This window comes from Asterias rubens, chromosome 2 (genome assembly GCF_902459465.1).
Source record: "Asterias rubens chromosome 2, eAstRub1.3, whole genome shotgun sequence".
Classification (NCBI taxonomy): Eukaryota; Metazoa; Echinodermata; class Asteroidea; order Forcipulatida; family Asteriidae; genus Asterias; species Asterias rubens.
This window is the reverse complement of record NC_047063.1, coordinates 1,339,933-1,360,013: the sequence shown is the minus strand read 5'-3', so window position 1 is coordinate 1,360,013 and position 20,081 is coordinate 1,339,933. Positions and strand designations below refer to the sequence as shown.

The window sequence follows — 20,081 nt, the reverse complement described above, 5'->3', positions numbered from 1 at the left end:
ATAAAATGCATTTCGGAAAAGTTTCCGTATGGCGCCACCACTTTTTCATTCGAAATAAAATAATATAGTATCTAATTTACCTGATTGATATATCCCTTTTTGTAAAAATGAGTGAAAAAGTGGTGGCGCCATACGGAAAGTTATCCTGCATTTCGAATTAAGAATACCCATGCTTTTCTAAATGCAAATATTCAACCTAACTTCATACCTCATCTTATGAAGTTTGGCATCTTGTTTACTTTTCTTTTTAGCACACCGTTAATTGTGAAGGGCGCCGCCACTTGTTGAATTAATGACAGGCGAAACAAGACTGGTATCCTGACGTCCATCATTATGTTTCTGAAGGACAGCTGTGAATGAAGCAGACTTTCTTCTGAAGAAAAAAATTATTTCTCCACTTTTGCCATTCGCCAAGGGTGTGAAAGGCAAGCAACTTTCTGCATTTTTGAACTTCATTTTTACGCCGAAATTCCAGCGATGGAGGCCCTTATACCAGTTATAAATAAACTTCAGGATGTATTTAACACCGTGGGATCCGATGCTATACAGTTACCCCAAATTGTGGTGATTGGGGCTCAGGTAAACATTTTGGAAATTTCGTGGAAAATGTTGCAATCTAGTTTGTGCACAATTTGATAATGAAAAAACGTCTGCTCGCTCGCTCGCTCAGTCAGTGCGGGGAGTGTCGTCAGTGATGTCAGTTTCATTTCTGAAATTCCGTGAAAGGCCAAGTTTGAGAATTATTTTCTAAAAATTTGAAACTTATTAACAGTTTATCTTTGTTGTCTTAGCTGAACATTATTATAATGTGGCCTTTTTCTACCAGTAATGAATAAGTAAAATATAATAATTAATATTATTGTGTATTTTTTGTAAAGAATTTTGTTTGTTTGTAATTCTGACGGATAGAAAAGAGAACTTGAAAAAAAAGTGAAGTAATTTTTGTCATTCATTTCAACATTCCAATTAATAATTGGACATTTGAAATGAATGAAATATTCTTTGGGTTTTATTAATTAAGACAATACAAAATTAAAGAGTAAAAAAAATACGTTGAGTCACACTACCACTTGCCTCATGGATGGGTTTTATTTATAACCCATTAGCAAGATTGGTGGTCCTACTAATTTTTGTTTTTTAAGTCTAAAAACTAGTGTTGTATAAATAACCAGTGAAAAAGTGGCGGTCGGAGCATAACTAACATTAAAATAACACGAACAGTAATTTTTATTGTATTATTTTCCTTTGTTCACCTAACAAACCAACATTTTAATTGTTGTTTTAAATTAACTATACTACTATAGTCGACTTGGTCCTCAAAAATGTTTTGTTCATTCCATCATCATGTTCTAGCAGTATTTAAGCTCATGAACAGATGAAGTTAAAAGAATCATGTCTGAACTTAACAATAACACTATTATAATATTATTTGGATGTTTTTCTATTTTATTTCTCAGTGACTGAAAGGGGTCTTGAAACAGAAAGTGTTTAAAAAAGGACATTTGAATAGCGTTAACAGATTATATTTTATAACATGTGGTTGTTGCCATTCAGATAAAAAGATTGTAATAATTTGGAACAAATTGGATGTATTTACAGTCAGTGTATTTTGTTGCAAAATATTCATTTATTCTTTCAGTCAAGATAGTTTTATTCATTAAAAAGATGATAAAAAGGGAAGCTACATGTACATTGCTCAGTCAAAATGCTGATGAAAAAAAACACACACACATAAAAAAAGAACAGTATAAAAAGAGTGCAAGGCACAAATAAATACAGAAAGTCAGAAATAATCACAAGATGAAAGTGGAGTGCAATGGACTTAACGATTTTCCTGTTTAAATTAAATCTAAAATATTTTTTTAAAAATTTTGTTCTACAGAGCAGTGGAAAGAGTTCAGTACTTGAGAACTTAGTGGGACGAGACTTCTTGCCAAGGGGTAAGGTTGTTTTTCTTAAATTTTTAAGGGGAGAAATGTATATTTTAAACTTCAAAAGTAAATTTTATAGTTGAAAAATACACAAGGGCTGCCAACTTTCCCTTATTCTGCAGAAAAAAATATTGAAAAAATACTAATTTTGTCAATGTTCTGATGAACAGATTTAAAACTTTTTTATGACATGTATGAAGTTGAAAGTGATACTAACAATAACAATCTCTTTGGTTGTTGTACAACATCTCCCTGGTTGCAAATTGCAAATTTTGGCAGCTCTGCACAATTTGAATTTACATTTGTTTTTTTAATTATCTGTAATTTACTCAAATCTTTATGTGTTGTTCTGAATTTAGTCACCAAATATCGATAATAAATTGATATTCAATAAACACCATCACACAGCACCTGACCTGTGTATGTACAGTCAATGTCACACGGTGAAATCACAATTTCCTATTCTGAGCTTTCCAATGTATCTGACTCCCTCTAGAGTCAAGGTCAGGTCAGGCTGATGACATCACAGTGCTGTTATTTCTGATAGTGTTTGTCCTTGTATCCATAGCAAAAAGTGTTCTGGGTTCTGTTAAACCCACATGTTTCCCTTACACATCATTTGTTTTGTCATACATATAGGTCATGGGAAAAGTGGTCAGTGATGTCAAAGCTGAATGTAGAAGAGTGTGATACTCACTGCAATCGCATATATCGATTCACTATTTCTGACCATTTCTTTTATCAATCAATTCAATTTACCATTAATTTGTGTCAGTTGAATAACATTTTGGTTACTGTACAATACTACAATGCAATATTGTTACTTGTTGATCAAATAATTCCTAACTAAAACTTTGAATCTGAGAGTTACAGATTATTCCTTCTTTGTGAACATGTATGCACTCGGTGATACATCAAACAAAAAATACATCTCAAAAATTGTGACCATTCACCTTTCAAAATTTTCACATGTCGATTAATTGTATACAACTATGTACATCACATTCATGATATCTATACATGTAGGTTTAAATAAAACACTCAAATGATTCTGAAAAGCAATGGTATACATGTACGTTAGTAAAAAGTTTACTAACCCTAAAATGACTTTCCTCAGGCCAAATGTTGTTGTACTTTTACAATCTCATGTATTTCTTTATGTACTACATATTATACACTGCAGTATGTTTGTTTAAGCTTGAGAGCGAAGGTAATTTCTATTTTATACTTGTAAAAATAATAGCAGTAGACCAAATCTAATCTAGGTTTAATCTAATCTCTGATCTGTTTCTCATTATCTTGTAGGAAGTGGGGTAGTGACTAGAAGACCCTTGGTGCTACAGATGATCCACATTGATCCACAAGATAGAAAGACTACAGGATTAGACGGAGAAGGTAAAATTATTTCTCTGCAGTTTGACGTTTTTGTGTTTGTGCTTTCCATTATTTTGTATTCCTTGTTGATAATTTTGATGGTAAAAAAGGGCACCGGATTTTCAAGTGCCAAAATATTGTATATGTTTTCAGGCTGTATTGGCAGCGTTTGCCCTTAACCTTTTATTGACTGGCCAGCAGGGCCAGTAAGCATGCCATTTCACTTGTCTGTCAGCCTTTTCACTTGTCCATATTTCAAATGATCGGGCACTTATTGACTGAAGAATCTAGTCATGGTAGTGGGACAAATATTTATTTCAGTAACCAGCGTTTGTTGATGTTAAAATAACAACAAATCTGAACACTGAAATGATATCAATTATACATGAGTGAGTGTTCTTTTAGCATTGTTTCATTTCGGATTATCAATGCATACTGAGCCAAAATACAAATATTTGAGCCCGACTAAGATTGTTCAAGTTTCATTCCGAAGTACTAAAGTAGTTTTTTTCCCAACATTTTGCTTTGTACTTGAAGGAATTCATTTCGGAAAGGTTCATAATGGTAAGTTTGAACTCGCATGGCTCAAAAAATCATTTCAATTTTTAGTGACTGCTCTCAAACATTTGTCGTCTTTTGAGTTGATGATGGTTACAAATTGTAGGCCTATTGTGTAAGGTTAATTGTTTACCCCTACTTGTCATTACCAAGAAGCGTGCTTTTGTTGGCATTTGAACTTGCGACCTAAAACTAAATGTTATTTCATTGACAGAACTGGTAAGCTGCATTTACCCAATCCCATGAAATATGCTTATTACATCCTTGCATGATCTGGAACTCTTTACCACTTAATCTTAGATCTTGTCTTTGTACCACAAAATTCAAAACTCTTGTCAAAAATTATCTTATGTCACCGGTTTTCAAAGACTAATATTGTTTTGTCTGTTTTCGTTTGTCTTTTTTTATATTTTTTAGTGCGCCTTGACCACCTAGCAGGGTGGATATGTGCGCATGACAGTCTTTACGATTATTACTATTTTTAATTTTTTTTTATATGCATTCAAACACTGTTGCTCATGTTGGTTGGTAACTCCGAAGCATCCAAATTATTATGAATCATGCTAGAGTATCAGCCCTATATAAAAAGGTGGGATGTTTTCTCATTTTGTCAACCAGTAGCGTCAGCATGCCTGGTACTTCACGGAGGCAAGGAAGGTTATTGCCGCAATGCCCCTGGTCATAGCCTTGGTGCTCTTGATATGCTTTGGTAGAAAGTTATACCTTCCTCATGCTCATAGGGTGCCCTTTAGATGTTTACCAAGGAGAAAGCCTTGGTGCACTTGCCCTTTCAAAAACCAAGCATACATGCCTGCATCAGTGCACACGCGCGGTGTGCAACTTACATCTTTCATGGGAAGGGTCTACATGTGTATTAGCCAAGAATCCAATTAGCAAAGAAACCAACCCCACCCCAATGTATGTTACATCATGTACATGTACATGCTAGTTACCTGTTTCTGCTAAGTAGAAATCTTTTGATGTGATAAGCAGATTTGTGAGCAGTGTTGTCATGGTTCAGCTCAACCCTACGTACAGAATCTGTTGATACCCCATACATTTAGTAGACCTTGCCTGAGATCTATCAGCAATACGCTTCATGTTCCTCGAACTCACCTGGCCAGTTACAGGGACAGGGCCTCTTCAAACAATGCATAAAGACTTTGTAACTCACTTCCGGAAGACCTCAGACAAATGCACAACTTCACTCTCTTCCAGCAGAAACTTAAAACACACTTGTTCATGCTTGCTTTCCCAACAAATTTACAATAATTTAACTTAATCTTTATCTTCTTCCAGACCAGCGCCTTTGAATGTTTTCAGTAAAGTGCCCCTTATAAATGCTGTATTATTAATGTTATTATTATTATCACTGAGTGTATAAAGTAATCAAAGTTTTCTTGTGTGTTGTTTACTCAGATGAGATTCAGGCAGATGAATGGGGGAAGTTTCTACACACCAAGAACAAAGTATACACAGACTTTGACAATATCCGAGATGAGATCGAGCAGGAGACGGACAGGATGGCCGGCTCCAATAAGGTATTTCTAAGAATTACGACCAGAATGTGGGTTGGAATCCCCCTTGTGGTGACTGTGTCAATCAATGTGCAAGACACTTAAGCCCTTTTCACTGGAGAGCAATTTAGCAAAGGCTAATATGGTTTAACAATTTTACAAAATGTACCTCTTGTGAAAGAACAACAAATTCTGTGCTGTATATTTTGTCAGGGGTCCGGACCTACGACAAAATCTTTTGCTAGCAGAAGTTTTGACTAAGTCCTCATGTGAAATCATGGTGTGAAGGGAACCATTAATTATGTCTGCTATTCATCACTCAGGAGTAACTGAGAGTACATCTGTGAGGGTTTAGATTGTTGGTTTGAATGAGTAGAAACCATTCTGTTTATGTGGATACTGGTGCTGCATACTCCTAAGGAATTGAGATGGTTTTAGAAACGTTACATTCACACACATTTTAAAATAAAGTAACACTTTTTTGAAAATTATATCTGAAAAGGAGGAAATGTGAAATTTTAAAACAAGTACACTGTACAGTTTTTAAAGGATTTGGGTATTTTTTCAAAATGTCCAGGATAAATTTACTTCGAACTTACACGGTTTGAAGATTATGATAGTGGAAAGCTTCCCTCCAAATATTACTTACTAAGGTGCTGTAGTTTTTGTGAAATGAGTAAAACAATGTAATGAAAATACGTTTGTAAATGCTTTGTTTAATTTTGGTCAAATGAAACTGTTACAGTAATGTTAAACTGGTAAACAGCATGTATGTATCTGGTATTTCCACCATGCTGAGCCTTAAATCCAACAGTGTGTTCACTATTCTCTTTGACATGTTCCCTTTGTGTTTCCTGATCATTCTTGTCTCCTACGAATCTTCTTCCAGGCTTCAGATTCTTACCATGTTTATTTATCTTGTTTTTGCGTTTAGGGAATTTCCGCCGATGCTATCAATCTGAAGATCTTCTCACCCAAGGTCTTGAACTTGTCTCTGGTTGATCTTCCAGGGCTTACCAAGGTAATTAATCACTTAAAAAGAAAGAGAGCTGACCAAAGCCCATTTCACACTGTATCTCTTATCCCCGTGGAATACAGCCCTGGGGAGGTCCTGTGACTTTTTTTTACCCCACAGTTAGCAGGTGTACATTCACACTGTGTCCCTATTTCACCGGGTTCTGGTTTCCCTGGGGTATCCCCATATAGACCAGGGGGAAACGATCATAGTGTAAAAAGGCAAAGTGGAACGAAAAGAGCTGAAGTTGTTTGAGTTTCTAATTGTGAGGGTTAGTCTACTACCAGTGTTGTAGCCACAGTGGGCAGTGCTGGGTGGGCCTGCTCAGGACTCACAATGTTTGCCTAGCACTCTGAGCAAAATACATTGTGCCGCCCAGCACAGATTTAAAAACATTGTCCACTGTGCATTGATCTGAGACACAGCTAATGATAAGTTTCAAATTTCACAGTGAAAGAACACAGTAAAAAACCCATTAAACTTATTGCATGGCCCCATAACACAAACATGACAAACAGTTTGGAAACCTTGCCCCACTTCAGCAATAATGGCCTCATAATTAAACATAAATAATGTTGTTGATATGCTCGCCCTCTGTGGATTCTGAAGAAGAATAGATTTATTGCCCACCACTGAAATTGGTCTATAGCTACAACCCTTGAACTTGTCTCTGGTTGATCTTCCAGGGCTTACCAAGGTAATTAATCACTTAAAAAGAAAGAGAGCTGACCAAAGCCCATTTCACACTGTATCTCTTATCCCCGTGGAATACAGCCCTGGGGAGGTCCTGTGACTTTTTTTTACCCCACAGTTAGCAGGTGCACATTCACACTGTGTCCCTATTTCACCGGGTTCTGGTTTCCCTGGGGTATCCCCATATAGACCTAGTATACAGGTACGTAACAAGATAATGGGCTTGATTGCACTGAAGTCACCCCTTGCACCAAAATCATACACCACGACTGTCTGACATGCTCATCAGTTTGGGAATCATATTGCAGTACAAGTTATTGTGAGCTCTTAATGTGATGCTTTGCCTAAAATGTGCGCTACACTGTATAACACACAAAGAACTTGACAATTGACTTCCAAAATGGTGCTACCAAGATTTTGGGGATGACGATGTTGAGTCATTCCCCCAAACATATTTGCTATTGCATTGCGACAGCTTCCAATTTCATTTAAAGTTATTTGGACAAAGTATTACTTAGCAGAGACAAATATTGATTATTAGGAAACATTTACCAGCCAATGTACTGTCATGTAGTATGTTGTTTGTGACTGGTTACCTGCAAATTTTTCTTAGCAGAAATATTGAACTTGGCAAATCTTTCTGCTTAACGGCTTAATGTAAAATTGGGCCCTACAAAAATGGCGCTAATTGCGATTGGCAGAAAGAGTTTTCATGGATTGATCATTTTCAAACTCGACTAACAGCGACTAACTTAGTGCAATTAAGTCAAAGTTAAAGCCGTGGTTTTGAAAATGGCCTTTACCTGGGCCCAGTTTTATGGCTCTGCTTTCCACTGAATTCTGCACTTATGATCACCATTCTCCCCTTACATGACATTTCTGCACTAGCTGTGTAAGCGTAGAGTGCTAAGTAACATAGAGTACGCAAGCGCACAAGCCAAAGTTCCCTGCTAATCCGATTCTTTGCTTACAGTAAGCAGAGCCATGAAATTGGGGCCCTAGTGGTTTTGAAATCAGGCATCCACACATCCTCTAACCTATGACCTATGACCTTTGACATGCCAGGTTGCAGTGGGGGACCAGCCTGAGGATATTGAGCTACAGATCCGAGATATGATTCTTCATTACATCAGTAACCCTAACTCCATCATCCTGGCTGTGACTGCGGCTAACACTGACATGGCTACGTCAGAGTCTCTCAAACTGGCTAAGGAAGTCGACCCTGACGGTAATATTACAGTCTTAAAAATAGTGGGGTATCTTTGGCCGAGCGGTCTAGGGAGGTGGACTCAAGCTTTGTAATTTACATAATATGGGTTAGATCAGATGAGATGGTTTTGAAATGTTACATTCACACACTTATAAATAATTTAAGAATTTAGAATAACAGCTGAAAAGGAAGAAATATGAGTGTTATAAAGAAGTACATAGCACAGTTTTTAAGCGCCCACAGGGCAAGTTGAGAAGCGGTGTTTATTATACAATGTATGCGAGACAGTTCCAGCCCTGATACTTCGGCTTTTAAGGGGCACGGCAGTTTTGCCTTGACTTTTTGTAAAAATTTAGGGCACCAAGGCAATTTTCAAAAATTTGGAAGGCCATCACGGCAATCATAAAAAGTTGCGAAGGGCACGACGGCAGTTTGAAAAAAAACCTCTTGAGTTGCCTGTAAAAAATAGTTCTTCCAATTTTTCTATTTTCTAACTGTTACCCAATGAAAAAAGAAAGCATTCATCTAATTCAACAAAATAAAGAACAGCTACTTACAATACACAATAAATAATTTTTGTTCATACGTAATCCTACTATTGGTCATGCACGTTGTGTAGTTTTTCGTTGACACGATGTTGACAGAATAAATGCATGCGGTGCGCGACGACCATGCTGTACGTGATGGTACATCACATGTACCAAGCATGGGGAAAACCACTATCCCAGCATGCAAAGACACGTCGAGTCTTTTTCTCAAGGCGTTTAGCGTTGGTTCGCGTAATTTTACCACTAGAGGGCGTTTAATCTCACGCTATCGCTCTGTTCCGAAACGCCCTCTAGCGTTCGATGTTTCGAGTATTTCTTTTGTCGCACGCAAAGAACAACGACTAACGGGCCTGAAATCTGTTGTGCCTTACGTGCGTGAAATTGGGGTATATTTCGTTGCGTGAAATTTACACAGACATCGGGACTTTTTGGCTTATTTTCAAACTTTGACAACGTTGAATCTAATTTGTTTTCGGGAGGAAGGGCACGGCGGCAATGATGAGAAAAGGGCACGGCAATCATTGCCGTGAAAAATTGGTTTTTTGAAGGGCATTGCGGCAATCGGTAGGGGCAACGACGGCAATTGCCATCGTGAAGTATCAGGGCTGCAGTTCTGGGTCTTAACAGGGGAAAAAATAATAATAATAATAATTAGAGAAAGATACAAGATACAAATAGGCAAATTACAAAAAAGAAGCTTTAAACAAATGAATTTTCAACAGGGACTTAAAACATTGTAAATATGCACAGGAAGACTATTTCAAAGAAACTGTGCGGCGTAAGAAAATGATAAAACAGGTGTTTCAACTGATCTTTTCTGAATCTTGAATTTTTAACAAATTGCAAAAATAGGCGTCTCGTGCAACACTTCTTGAGGTTTTTAAAACTTTATTTTACAGGTAGAAGGACTCTAGCCGTGATCACCAAACTGGATCTTATGGATGCTGGAACCGACGCTGTTGATATACTCTGCGGAAGAGGTACGTATAGAGATGATAAAATATTACTCGAGCTTTGCCAACTCTCCCTTATGTAGAAAGTTCCTTGATATTAAACCAGACTTTTCATCTGCTAGTGAACAAATTTGACTTTTGCCATGATTATGGAAATGTTGTCACTGTTATGTTGAATGTAAACTCTAAATATCTCCCTGATGACAATATGCAAATGTTGTGACTGGCAAATCCTCAAGCCTTTGTGGATTCGAGAAGAAATCAAAGCTTTCACACTGATTACACATTTATTTTTTAACCCTGACTGCATACTTAGTTTCAACTGATTTTAAACAAAATAACATTGTCTACTTTCAGTTATCCCGGTCAAGCTTGGAATTGTAGGAGTTGTTAACAGAAGCCAGATGGATATTAACCAGAAAAAGGTTTGTGTGTAAAGTTGTATCTCAAAATGAGGCTTCCAGTCAAAATGTTATATTCTAAACAGTAATTAAATAGTAATTTTTCTCCCTCTTTCCACCCTTTATTTTGTCCTTGGTGTTTCCATCCTCTTGTGGTCAAAACAGCCCGTTCCCTCTAACCCCCCCCTGTCTCCCTCCTCAATGTTTACTCCTTGTTTTTGTCTGTATGCTTTCTGACTCTCTCTCTATTGATGTATTCTACTTTATTGCTTACATGTATGTGACACTATCAGTTACCTGTTCATGTTTGTTGTGTTGCCAAATTTTAGCCTCTGAGAAAGACTCTGCTAGGGTCTTAACGTCGGGCCATTAACTATTTTGTGCATTTTAAAACATTATATACAGCTTGTCTTGTGTTTTAAGTCATTACTGGTGTGCTTATTGTACTTAGTTTCTAGTGTATTGCTAATAATATTTTCAGTGTATTGCATTCTATCTGCTGTGGAATTTTTAAGTCATATTTGTTGAATTTCTCGTTTGTAACTTTTCCTGATCTTGTGTATAATGTCATTGTGTATTTTTTATAACATTGCCTATTTATGTTTTTTGCAGTTCTGTGAAATTAGGCCCTGATTGAAACTTGATAAGATGGACATATCTTCACTCAATGTGTTTGTACTTTATTGTTTGTAGGTAATAACAGATGCAATAAGGGATGAGGCTGCATATCTACAACGCAAATACCCTGCACTAGCCAATCGTAATGGAACACAGTACCTTGCCAAGACACTCAATAGGGTAAGTGAGCCCATGTAAGATAGAATTTGTTGTTTACCAAATAATGCTGGATGGAGTGTCAGCACACCAATTTTTCCCTGGATGCATGCCGGTGGCCATGACTTTTGTATTTGTGTATCACATTGGATGCTATATATAATGAAGGACGTGTTTTGTTGTGTGCTAAAGCCTAGACTTGGGCCATTGGTCACAAATGCTCACACTGTGGAGAATATGCTATTGAATGTCCTTTTACGAACGGAAATATTTAACAATCGCTCAAACTTTGCAGCAGTTGCTGTGTCTTCGTAATGGTACGTTCACAAGTCATTCTCTACCTCCTTATGAAGATCGGTCAATTAATGCTGCTCTTACAAGGCGAATATGCTAGCAATGATGCAACGAAAGGAAATATTTGACAATCGCTCAAACTTAGGAACATGTGCCGTGTCTTCATAAGAGTTGGTAACAAATTATGAATGTTCACAAGTATTTATTCCCCACCTCCTTACGAAGATGGGTCAATTTAGAACATTCGCTGAAATTTAGAAAGCAGTTCCACTTTCTAAATTTCAGCGACTGTTGTGAAGACGGTCATTCGCTGTCAATTTATGGAAGCATTGGTAATGTTGGTAAAGTGTGAGCGTTGGGAACGTATGAAAGGCATTGGCAAGCGTTGGTAAGCATTTGTTATATAATCGTAAGATATTGGTAAGGAGAGGGCCGACCGAGGACGATCGAGGGGTGAGATGAAAATATTCACTAACCAACTGCCTGAACAGACTTCTTATTCGTGTCTTTTATTGTTCCATTTTTTCAGTATTTTCACATTGGTCATGTTTACTCTTTGCTTGTATTGTACTACTATAAATTGGTCCTAATGATTCTGTTTTTTTAGTACCAAAATAAATGTTTCACTGAATTGAATTGAAAAAAAATCAAAACCAAAATGACCCTTCAATTTAATTTGTTTGTGTGGGTTGATCATTTGCAGTTATTGATGCACCACATCCGTGACTGTTTACCAGAGTTGAAGACCAGAGTCAACGTCATGAGCTCCCAATTCCAACAACTCCTAGCATCCTTCGGTGAACCAGTAGACGACAAAAGTCAAACCCTCCTTCAGATTATCACCAAGTTTGCTGCTGGGTATTGCGCAACCATTGAGGGGACAGCTAAGAATATTGAAACTTCAGAATTGTAAGTAGTGCTTGAGTAACAATACGGGTAGGAAAGTTTTGAGATAAATTATTTACAATTTGTAACCCAAAAAGTATTGATTTATTTCCTTATCAGTCTTTCTGTACCATTAAATGGTATTAATTGGTCCATGACTTATGCTATGTTAAAAATGATAATTTTCTTTTTGATTATAGGTGTGGAGGAGCCCGTATTTGTTATATCTTTCATGAGACGTTCGGCCGAACGTTAGACGGTATCGACCCACTGGGTGGGCTAAGAACTATAGACATCCTAACAGCTATCAGAAATGCCACGGTAAGATTATTTCCTTCAGCTGTCTGGTATCCTATCTCACTCCAACACTTTTTGGAAATTCTATACAGTTGGACCCTGATTATGCTGGCATGCAATCGTGACCCTGATTATCGTATTGCAACGTGGTCGAGTGGTCTAGAGCATCAAATTAAAGTTCTGATGTGCTTAGCATTTACACATTGCGGGGTGATTTATAGGGAGGAACTGTACCTGGGGGATTTGTTTTTTTTACAGGAAAGATTTATACAAAAATGGATCATAGTCCACAATGTCAAATAAAAATTCCTAATTCCGTATTGCTTTTGATTCTTAGGGTCCACGCCCCGCACTCTTCGTACCGGAAGTCTCCTTCGAGCTTCTTGTCAAGCGACAGATCCGTCGCCTTGAGGAACCAAGCCTTCGCTGTGTGGAACTCGTACATGAAGAGATGCAACGCATCATCCAACACTGCGGCACGCAAGAACTGATGCGCTTCCCCAAGCTGCACGATCACGTCGTTGATGTTGTGACAACGTTGCTACGGAAACGCCTCCCAACAACAAATTCTATGGTAAGTTTTTAACCAAAACTGTCCGCAATTATTTTGTAAATATATTAATCTGTTTGTTTTTTTCAAATTGGTTCACTTTTTTTTTGGTATTGTGCGATTTCTGTCATATTAACAATGAATATACAGATTTTTAATTTTCATATTTCTGTTGTGGAATTTTTAATTGTTGCTTTTCTTAACTCTTATCTGTGTATTGCTATTTATCTGCTCTTGTAAATATTTGATAATTGCAACTTTTTACAACTGTCTGCAATTATTTGGTTTATATTTTCATAATATTGTACTGTCTGGTTTCTGTCATGTGAATTATGATTGCAAATTTTGTGTATATCTATTTCTCCTGTGGAATGTTTAACTGTTAATATATCTTTATGCTTTCTTTGTATTGAACATTACCTGGTATTGTAAAGAATTGATAAATGTTGATATTACATTTGTATGTTTTCATTGTTTCAGCTCTCCCTTGTTAATAAATTGTACTTCTTGAATCTTGTCTTTGCATTGCCTTTCCATAATCTGAGGAACAAATTTGACAATCTCCCTGATTCTGGAAACTTGTTCCCGATTTTGTTGAATGTAATTCTAAATATCTCCCTGATTGTTAGATGCAAATGTTGGCAGCTCTGTGATTTTCCTGCTCTTGTACATTTTGCTTTTTCATTTCTGTACCTTTCTTTATTTCAGCACCTTTATTAATCATTTGTTGAACAGACATTGTTCAACAATACATTGTACATATTTGTTAAACCTGGATATCGATGATATTTAATATCTGTATTCTCTACTTTTTCTCTATCCTTATCAAAGCTCACTTTTCTTTGCATTTTCTTTCAAAATACACACATTTTTGAATTGGGATCTTGTATTGTCTTTGTTTTAGTCTTGTAAAGAAACGATATATTTTGCTTTTTCATTGCTGTACCTTTTCTTTATTTCAGAATCTATACTAATCAATTGTTGAACAGACATTTTACAACAATACATATTTGTTAAACCTGGATATTGATGATATTTACTTTCTGTAATTCTCTACTTTTTCTCTCTCTTATCAAAGCTCACTTTTCTTTCCATTTCTCTTTACAAAATACACACATTTTTGAATTTTGTATCGTCTTTTTTTCTTGTCTTATAAAGAATTAAAATATTTTGTTTTTATTTCTATAATCAATTGTACCTTTTCTTTATTTCAGCTGCAATCCAAAAGTTTTCAACTCCCATTAAAACTGTGATCAATATTTGACGCTATTGAACATCAACTGAATTAAATTGAATCATTTTTTTGACAATTTAAATTGGTTTAAACCCACAATTTATTTCTTTAGTCTATGCATTCTGCAATTTTCTTTGACCTTGTAACTTTCCTCTCCATTTCATCTTTAAAATACTTATTTAGTGAAAGGTACATTTTTATGAACAATACTTTTTTCTTGAATTTGTATTGCATTTTGTCTGCTCTTGTGTAGAATTGATAAGTTTTGCATTTCATCTCTATCAGGAATTGTACGGGTTGCTTTATCTCAACTTCATTTTAAATTATAAAGTTTGATATTCACCCATTAAAACTGTGTTTGATTTTGATACTATTGAAATTAATCTGAATTGGAGTGAATACTTTCATTTATGCATTCTGCAATGTTCTTCTTTTCTATCTAACCTCACCTTCCTTTCCATGTCAAGAAAAATGGCGTTTCCCTGACAATTCTTGACCGCATTATAGATTTTCTATTTCCTTTTTCTGGTCTTGTTAAGAATTGAGAAAATTTGCTCTTTCATTTCTATAATGACTTCCTTCTTTTCAGCTCCATTTTAAACGAACAAATTTGTTTTTCTCCCATTAAAACTGTGCTTAATATTTGATGTTGATAGTTGAACTGTATTGTTTTCAACTTATTTAAGTTTATTAAAATCGTATATTAGGCCTAGTTGTCTTTAATCAGTTGTTTTTTATCACCAGTTGTCTTTAATTATATTCTGTAATTTCTTCTCTTTTATGAAACCTCATGTTCCAATTTTGTCTTTAAAAATAAAAGCATTTTCCAATTTAGTGGAAGTTACATATAAAAAGGCCTAGTGTATTACAGTTCTTTACATTATTTAAAACATAATATACGAACAAGCTGTCTGATACAACCCATGTTGTTGTTGTCAATAACATCTGAAACTTGTTAATTCATATTTAATTAACAATATTTTGCATGTTTTATTTCAACAAAGTGTGGTCACTAACATTTCACAATTATCATTTGACAGGTTGAAAATCTAGTTGGTATTGAGCTGGCATATATAAACACAAAGCACCCAGACTTCGCAGATGCTAGTCTGGTTAATGCTCTAGTTGAACATCAAGAAAGAGAACAAAATAAAAAGAAAAATGAGCTGGTCCCAGTCTCCTCAGCAATTCCTGATCAGCATGTCAACAAAGTTACAAAGGTGAGTGGGAGGATGTACTCAAGTTTGATGGGATTCATAACAATTGAGCCCTCTTCCCACAAAATTCAAATCCTTTCTCAAAACTTATCTTATGTCACAGGTATTCAAGGACAAACTTTGAAGTGTCTGTTTTTTCTTTCATTTTGTTTTTGGGGGTTACTACGCCTTGAAGACCCAGTGTGTGCATTATCAATCAATCAATCAATCAGAGATAGTTTATATAGCGCCAAAATCAACCAAAGTTGTTACAAGTCTTTATTAATCTTATTATTATTCCTTCCCCCAGGCTGTGTCTCAGATGGCAACCAGTGATGGGGTCTCTCTTCCTAAGGAGCTAAGAGAGACCAATGCATCCACAGTGGGCTCATGGGTACCCACCTGGGTACGTGGGAGTGGGACCAGCGCCCACAAGAGTGGAGGTGGGGAGAATGCATCTGGGGCCTCCAGCGTGGCCGCTACACCGCCTCAGATGCAAAGCCCCAAAGTGGATCCGAAGACACATGGATTGAACCTTCTTCCTGATGTAGTAAGTGGAAAATATTGTTCAGATTTCTCAGATTTTTTCGGGGTCAAGAATTGATGAAACTTCAATACTTCAATGCTTGATGGTGCAGTAGCCATAGCTGTTTCTGCCCGTTATGACACAGCCTTAATGAACATAAATAGTAATTGTAGTCTGATTACCTGTTTTGTTCGTTTTTATTGTGTTCTACAATAAATAAAAAATAAAAAGTATATAATTAACTTAAAAAGTTTAATAACATGGAGTTGAAATTAAAGACATATTTTTGTTATTTCTTCATCCCAAAGTGTGATATTTTTGTACTTTGTATCGTGTCTCAATTTTGCAAAAAATATTGTGTCTCGGCGTGTGCTTGTTTTATGTGTATATCCTGGCTATTTTAAGTGTGATACAGTGTTTTGAAAATTTTCTACTTTTGTTCAGACACAGCTATAAGTTGTGTCTTTACTTAGAAGGTTTTATTTTGAGGGGAAAACATGTAAACCCATTTTCTGACGAAGTTTTTATCTGATTTTTATCGGCAGCCTGATGTTCCATTAAACAGAAAACTGTCGTCACGGGAACAGCGAGATGTTGATGTGATTAGTAAGTAATTTTTACAAGATTGCTCTAAAGATTTTATGAACATATGGTTTAACGCAAATAATATACTGTACATTTTAGCTAACATCAGTAGAATTTTTTTCTGATGTTTGAAAGATTTCTATACTTCACATAGGATTCCAACTGTATCTAGCAGAAGGTTATGAGTTTGAATTCCATCCAAGTTATATTACTTTGGATTTGTGTTCACATTGCTTAACACACATATGTTAATTGTTAAAAACAAAAATAAAACCTTTAATTTCTTGCATGGAGTTCTTACGAAAACTTTTTTGGTGATAAAACTCTCATTCCGATTTTCTTGTTTCTGTGGAGTCTCACAAGTATTCATTGATTATTGTTTTTTGTTTTACAGAGAGACTTATTCAAAGCTACTTCCTAATTGTACGTAAAAATATTCAAGACAGTGTTCCTAAGGCGATAATGCATTTCCTGGTGAACCACGTACAAGACAACCTCCAGAGTGAGCTTGTCGGAAAACTGTACAAACAAGACGCCATCGAAACACTACTCAAGGAGTCGGAACATATGTCACAGAGACGGAAAGATGCCCAAGAAATGCTGCAGGTAAGTCCTAAAGAAAAGCATGGCATGGGTAGGTAAAGTGTTTGCCTCTAATCACTGTGGCCCAGGTTCGATTCCCTGTTAGGGCCATAATGAGAGTAGAGTTGTACAATGCTCCTCTCCTGTGCCACATGGATTTACCTCCTTGCGTGTGACCTTGGTGTCCCTACAGCGCTTAGCGTTATGCAAGGGGGCTGTTGGCAATTGTTCTAGTCTAGAGCTGTTCTTAAAAACACCAAAAGGCCTCCCATTAAAAATACCATTTTGTACATAAACTGAAAAAAAGAAATGTATAAAACATTTGTATTTATGGGTATGCAATATCCTTTTTTTCCTGTGTATTAGTGCGGGATTATTTAAACTTAAAATTAAGAAATAAGAAATATTTGTAATTATTGGCAAATAAAAACCTTACAACTTTTTTTCGATTGAGGTTTTAAATGTTGTGTTCTATTCTATTCAATCACTGTCTTGTAGGCTCTGCAGAAAGCTAGTCATATCATCAGCGAGATTCGAGAAACACACGTGTGGTGAGGTGTGTGTTGTGCTACCAGGTGGGGGAAATAGTAGGGGGCAACTATAACCATGTGCTTTGGAGATTCTAAATGGGAGGGTACTTCATGGGTTAGTGATAGGGCTTCAGAATCAGAAAATCAATACTTCAAGTTGTGTTCATCTTCAAATCTGTGCCCATTGGCCTTTTTAAAGTATGGTGGACGTGATAGGAGTGTACTGTTTGGTTCTGGTAATTTGCCCAAACCTTATAGTGTTGTAGCAGTGTGTCCGCCATATCTCAAAATGGCTTATTCCCATAAAGCTGTTAAGCAGAAATTGCTGCTGAGCACATTTCATTGCCAAGCAAAAATTTAGTTTGGCACTAGTTGCAGCAGTTTAAACTTGATGGAATTTTGGTTGGTAACAATTTTTTTTAAGCAAGATTTGTCTGTTATGCTTACAGACTTTATAAGATTGGGCCATGTTTGAGGAATGATTCACAGAATTGTCTTCATCTTAGAGTGGTCAAAATATATCGTCATGTCAAAAAAATGTTATTTGGGAATTTTGTATATAAAGCAAACAAATCAATTATAATTTTTGCAAAGTTAAAGAACATTGGAAGAATTTTGTTGTATTACTTTTGCATTTTGAGTCATGAAATACTGTTTTTTTTTTTATAATTCAACTAATGGGACAATTATGTGTCTTAAAAAAAAACTACCTTTCCTTTGATGGACCATTATATGATATTTATTTGTTTATTTAAATTGCAAACATGGCGGCCGAAAAGCCAAATCAAAGATTGACATAGGAAATAAAGAATACAGTTTTTTGCTTTAATGGGGGTGCGGGTCTCCACTCTTGCTTTTACCTGAAATATGTACATTTGTTCAGCCAGGTTATACCTCATGCAAATTTATGCAAAATAATTGTGAGGTCACAATTATTATTCATGAGCATGAAACGCATAGGGTTGAGGCCAGTTTCCTTTTATTGAGTCGTAGATGATTCTTATCAGAAATTATTTCATTTTTTGGCGTTCATTGTCTGAAACCCTGTATACACATGGAAGTGGTAGGCTAATTCGTAAGTCTTACAAAGGGACCAGTCTGGACTAACAAGAAAGGTTGATTCTGACAAAACTGTTCTTAATTTAAATCTTGGATTTTCTTTCGTGACTGGAATGTGCTTTTTAATTTTCCTACTGTATATTTGTTTTTTGTGTAGTACAAACATTTGTGCGCAATTTTTTTGTATTGCATTTGAATGGTATTATAGTGTGAATTATCAAAAACGCACCATAAAATATTATTATCTCAATTTATTTGACAAAACTGTTTTCAAACAATTCGTCAGAGCGCCAGTCGTTCTCTAAAAGGACCAGAAATGAGAAACTTCAGACTTTTATCTAAGCTCAGCTTTTTGTTACTTGTACCTGGTGAAACAAAAGTAGCCAGTATTTTCCCCAGATAAAATAACCCGCTCTTAGATCTATTTCTCTAGCACTGAGGATATTGTTTCCAAAAGCTCCTGGGAATCTACATTTTGGGTACAAATTACTTCAGTTGGCAGACTCCAAACATACACCTATTCACAATTATCTCTAGACGACACATTTCAATAAAACTATTTTGAGTTTGATTGAAACTTACAAAGTCTTGAGTCAGCTTTAAGATATGTTTTTTTGAATTTTCTTTTTGCAAAATATTCTCTTGACGCTGTACAATTTCTGGGACAGACTCCGGAGAAATGTTGTAAAATGTTGGCATACATGTAGTTCCGCTATTAGATACATTGAAAGGCAGACCCCCCCCCCCCCAATAAAAATACTATTTTGTACATAAACTGAAAAATATATATATAACATTTGTACTTGTGAATTTATGGGTATGCAATATCTCTTTTTTTTTTTGTGTATTGGTGTGGGAATAGTTAAACTGAAAATTTATTAAGAAATAAGAAAAAATTGTGATTGTAGGAAAATAAAAAAGACAAGAAAAGGAGTGCAAGTATACAGTAATAAATCCTTATTTAAAAGTGGCTTTGATCATACCGAATGTAATCTTTGCATAGTTAAGAGCACCTATAGGTGAACACTGAACTTTGTCCTTTCAACTCAGACCCTTTACATAAATAAATAATTCGTTCCAATGAATTTCATTTGAACCTTATCAGTGTAATTATATTTGTTTATTCAAGTTGGCTCTTGATAGGTTTAGTTAGTCATCATTTATTCTTGAAATACTGTCATTGTTGATATTTTTTGCCAGTGATCCTTTATGGATCCTGCTTTTTGATCACTTCAACTGTGAATAATAACTCAACATCCTCATTGTTAATCTGTTTTGGAATCCAGCAATGTTGACTCGGCCTGCGGCTGTTTGCAGCAGGGACACCATTAAACATAAGTAGTTCTCAGCAGTATGGCCTAAGCATGTG

At 35.9% G+C, this 20,081-nt stretch overlaps 1 protein-coding gene across 2 annotated transcripts; it reads left to right on the top strand.

The window, feature by feature from the left end:
• Window positions 1–367: 367 nt before the first annotated feature.
• LOC117305100 (dynamin-1-like protein) lies at window positions 368–19,465 on the top strand. 2 transcript variants are annotated; one of them, XM_033789844.1, is made up of 18 exons: window positions 368–579; window positions 1,883–1,940; window positions 3,237–3,326; window positions 3,843–3,869; window positions 5,283–5,404; window positions 6,315–6,401; window positions 8,154–8,316; window positions 9,746–9,826; window positions 10,157–10,224; window positions 10,894–10,998; window positions 11,972–12,177; window positions 12,354–12,474; window positions 12,788–13,024; window positions 15,275–15,454; window positions 15,741–15,980; window positions 16,502–16,562; window positions 16,936–17,147; window positions 17,622–19,465. In XM_033789844.1, exons 1-18 carry the CDS (start codon window positions 478–480, stop codon window positions 17,676–17,678), a joined length of 2,217 nt encoding a protein of 738 aa, XP_033645735.1. In that variant the 5' UTR covers window positions 368–477; the 3' UTR covers window positions 17,679–19,465. The 2 variants fall into 2 exon arrangements, with proteins under 2 accessions (XP_033645735.1, XP_033645744.1); XM_033789853.1 differs by lacking the exon at window positions 3,843–3,869.
• Window positions 19,466–20,081: the final 616 nt, after the last annotated feature.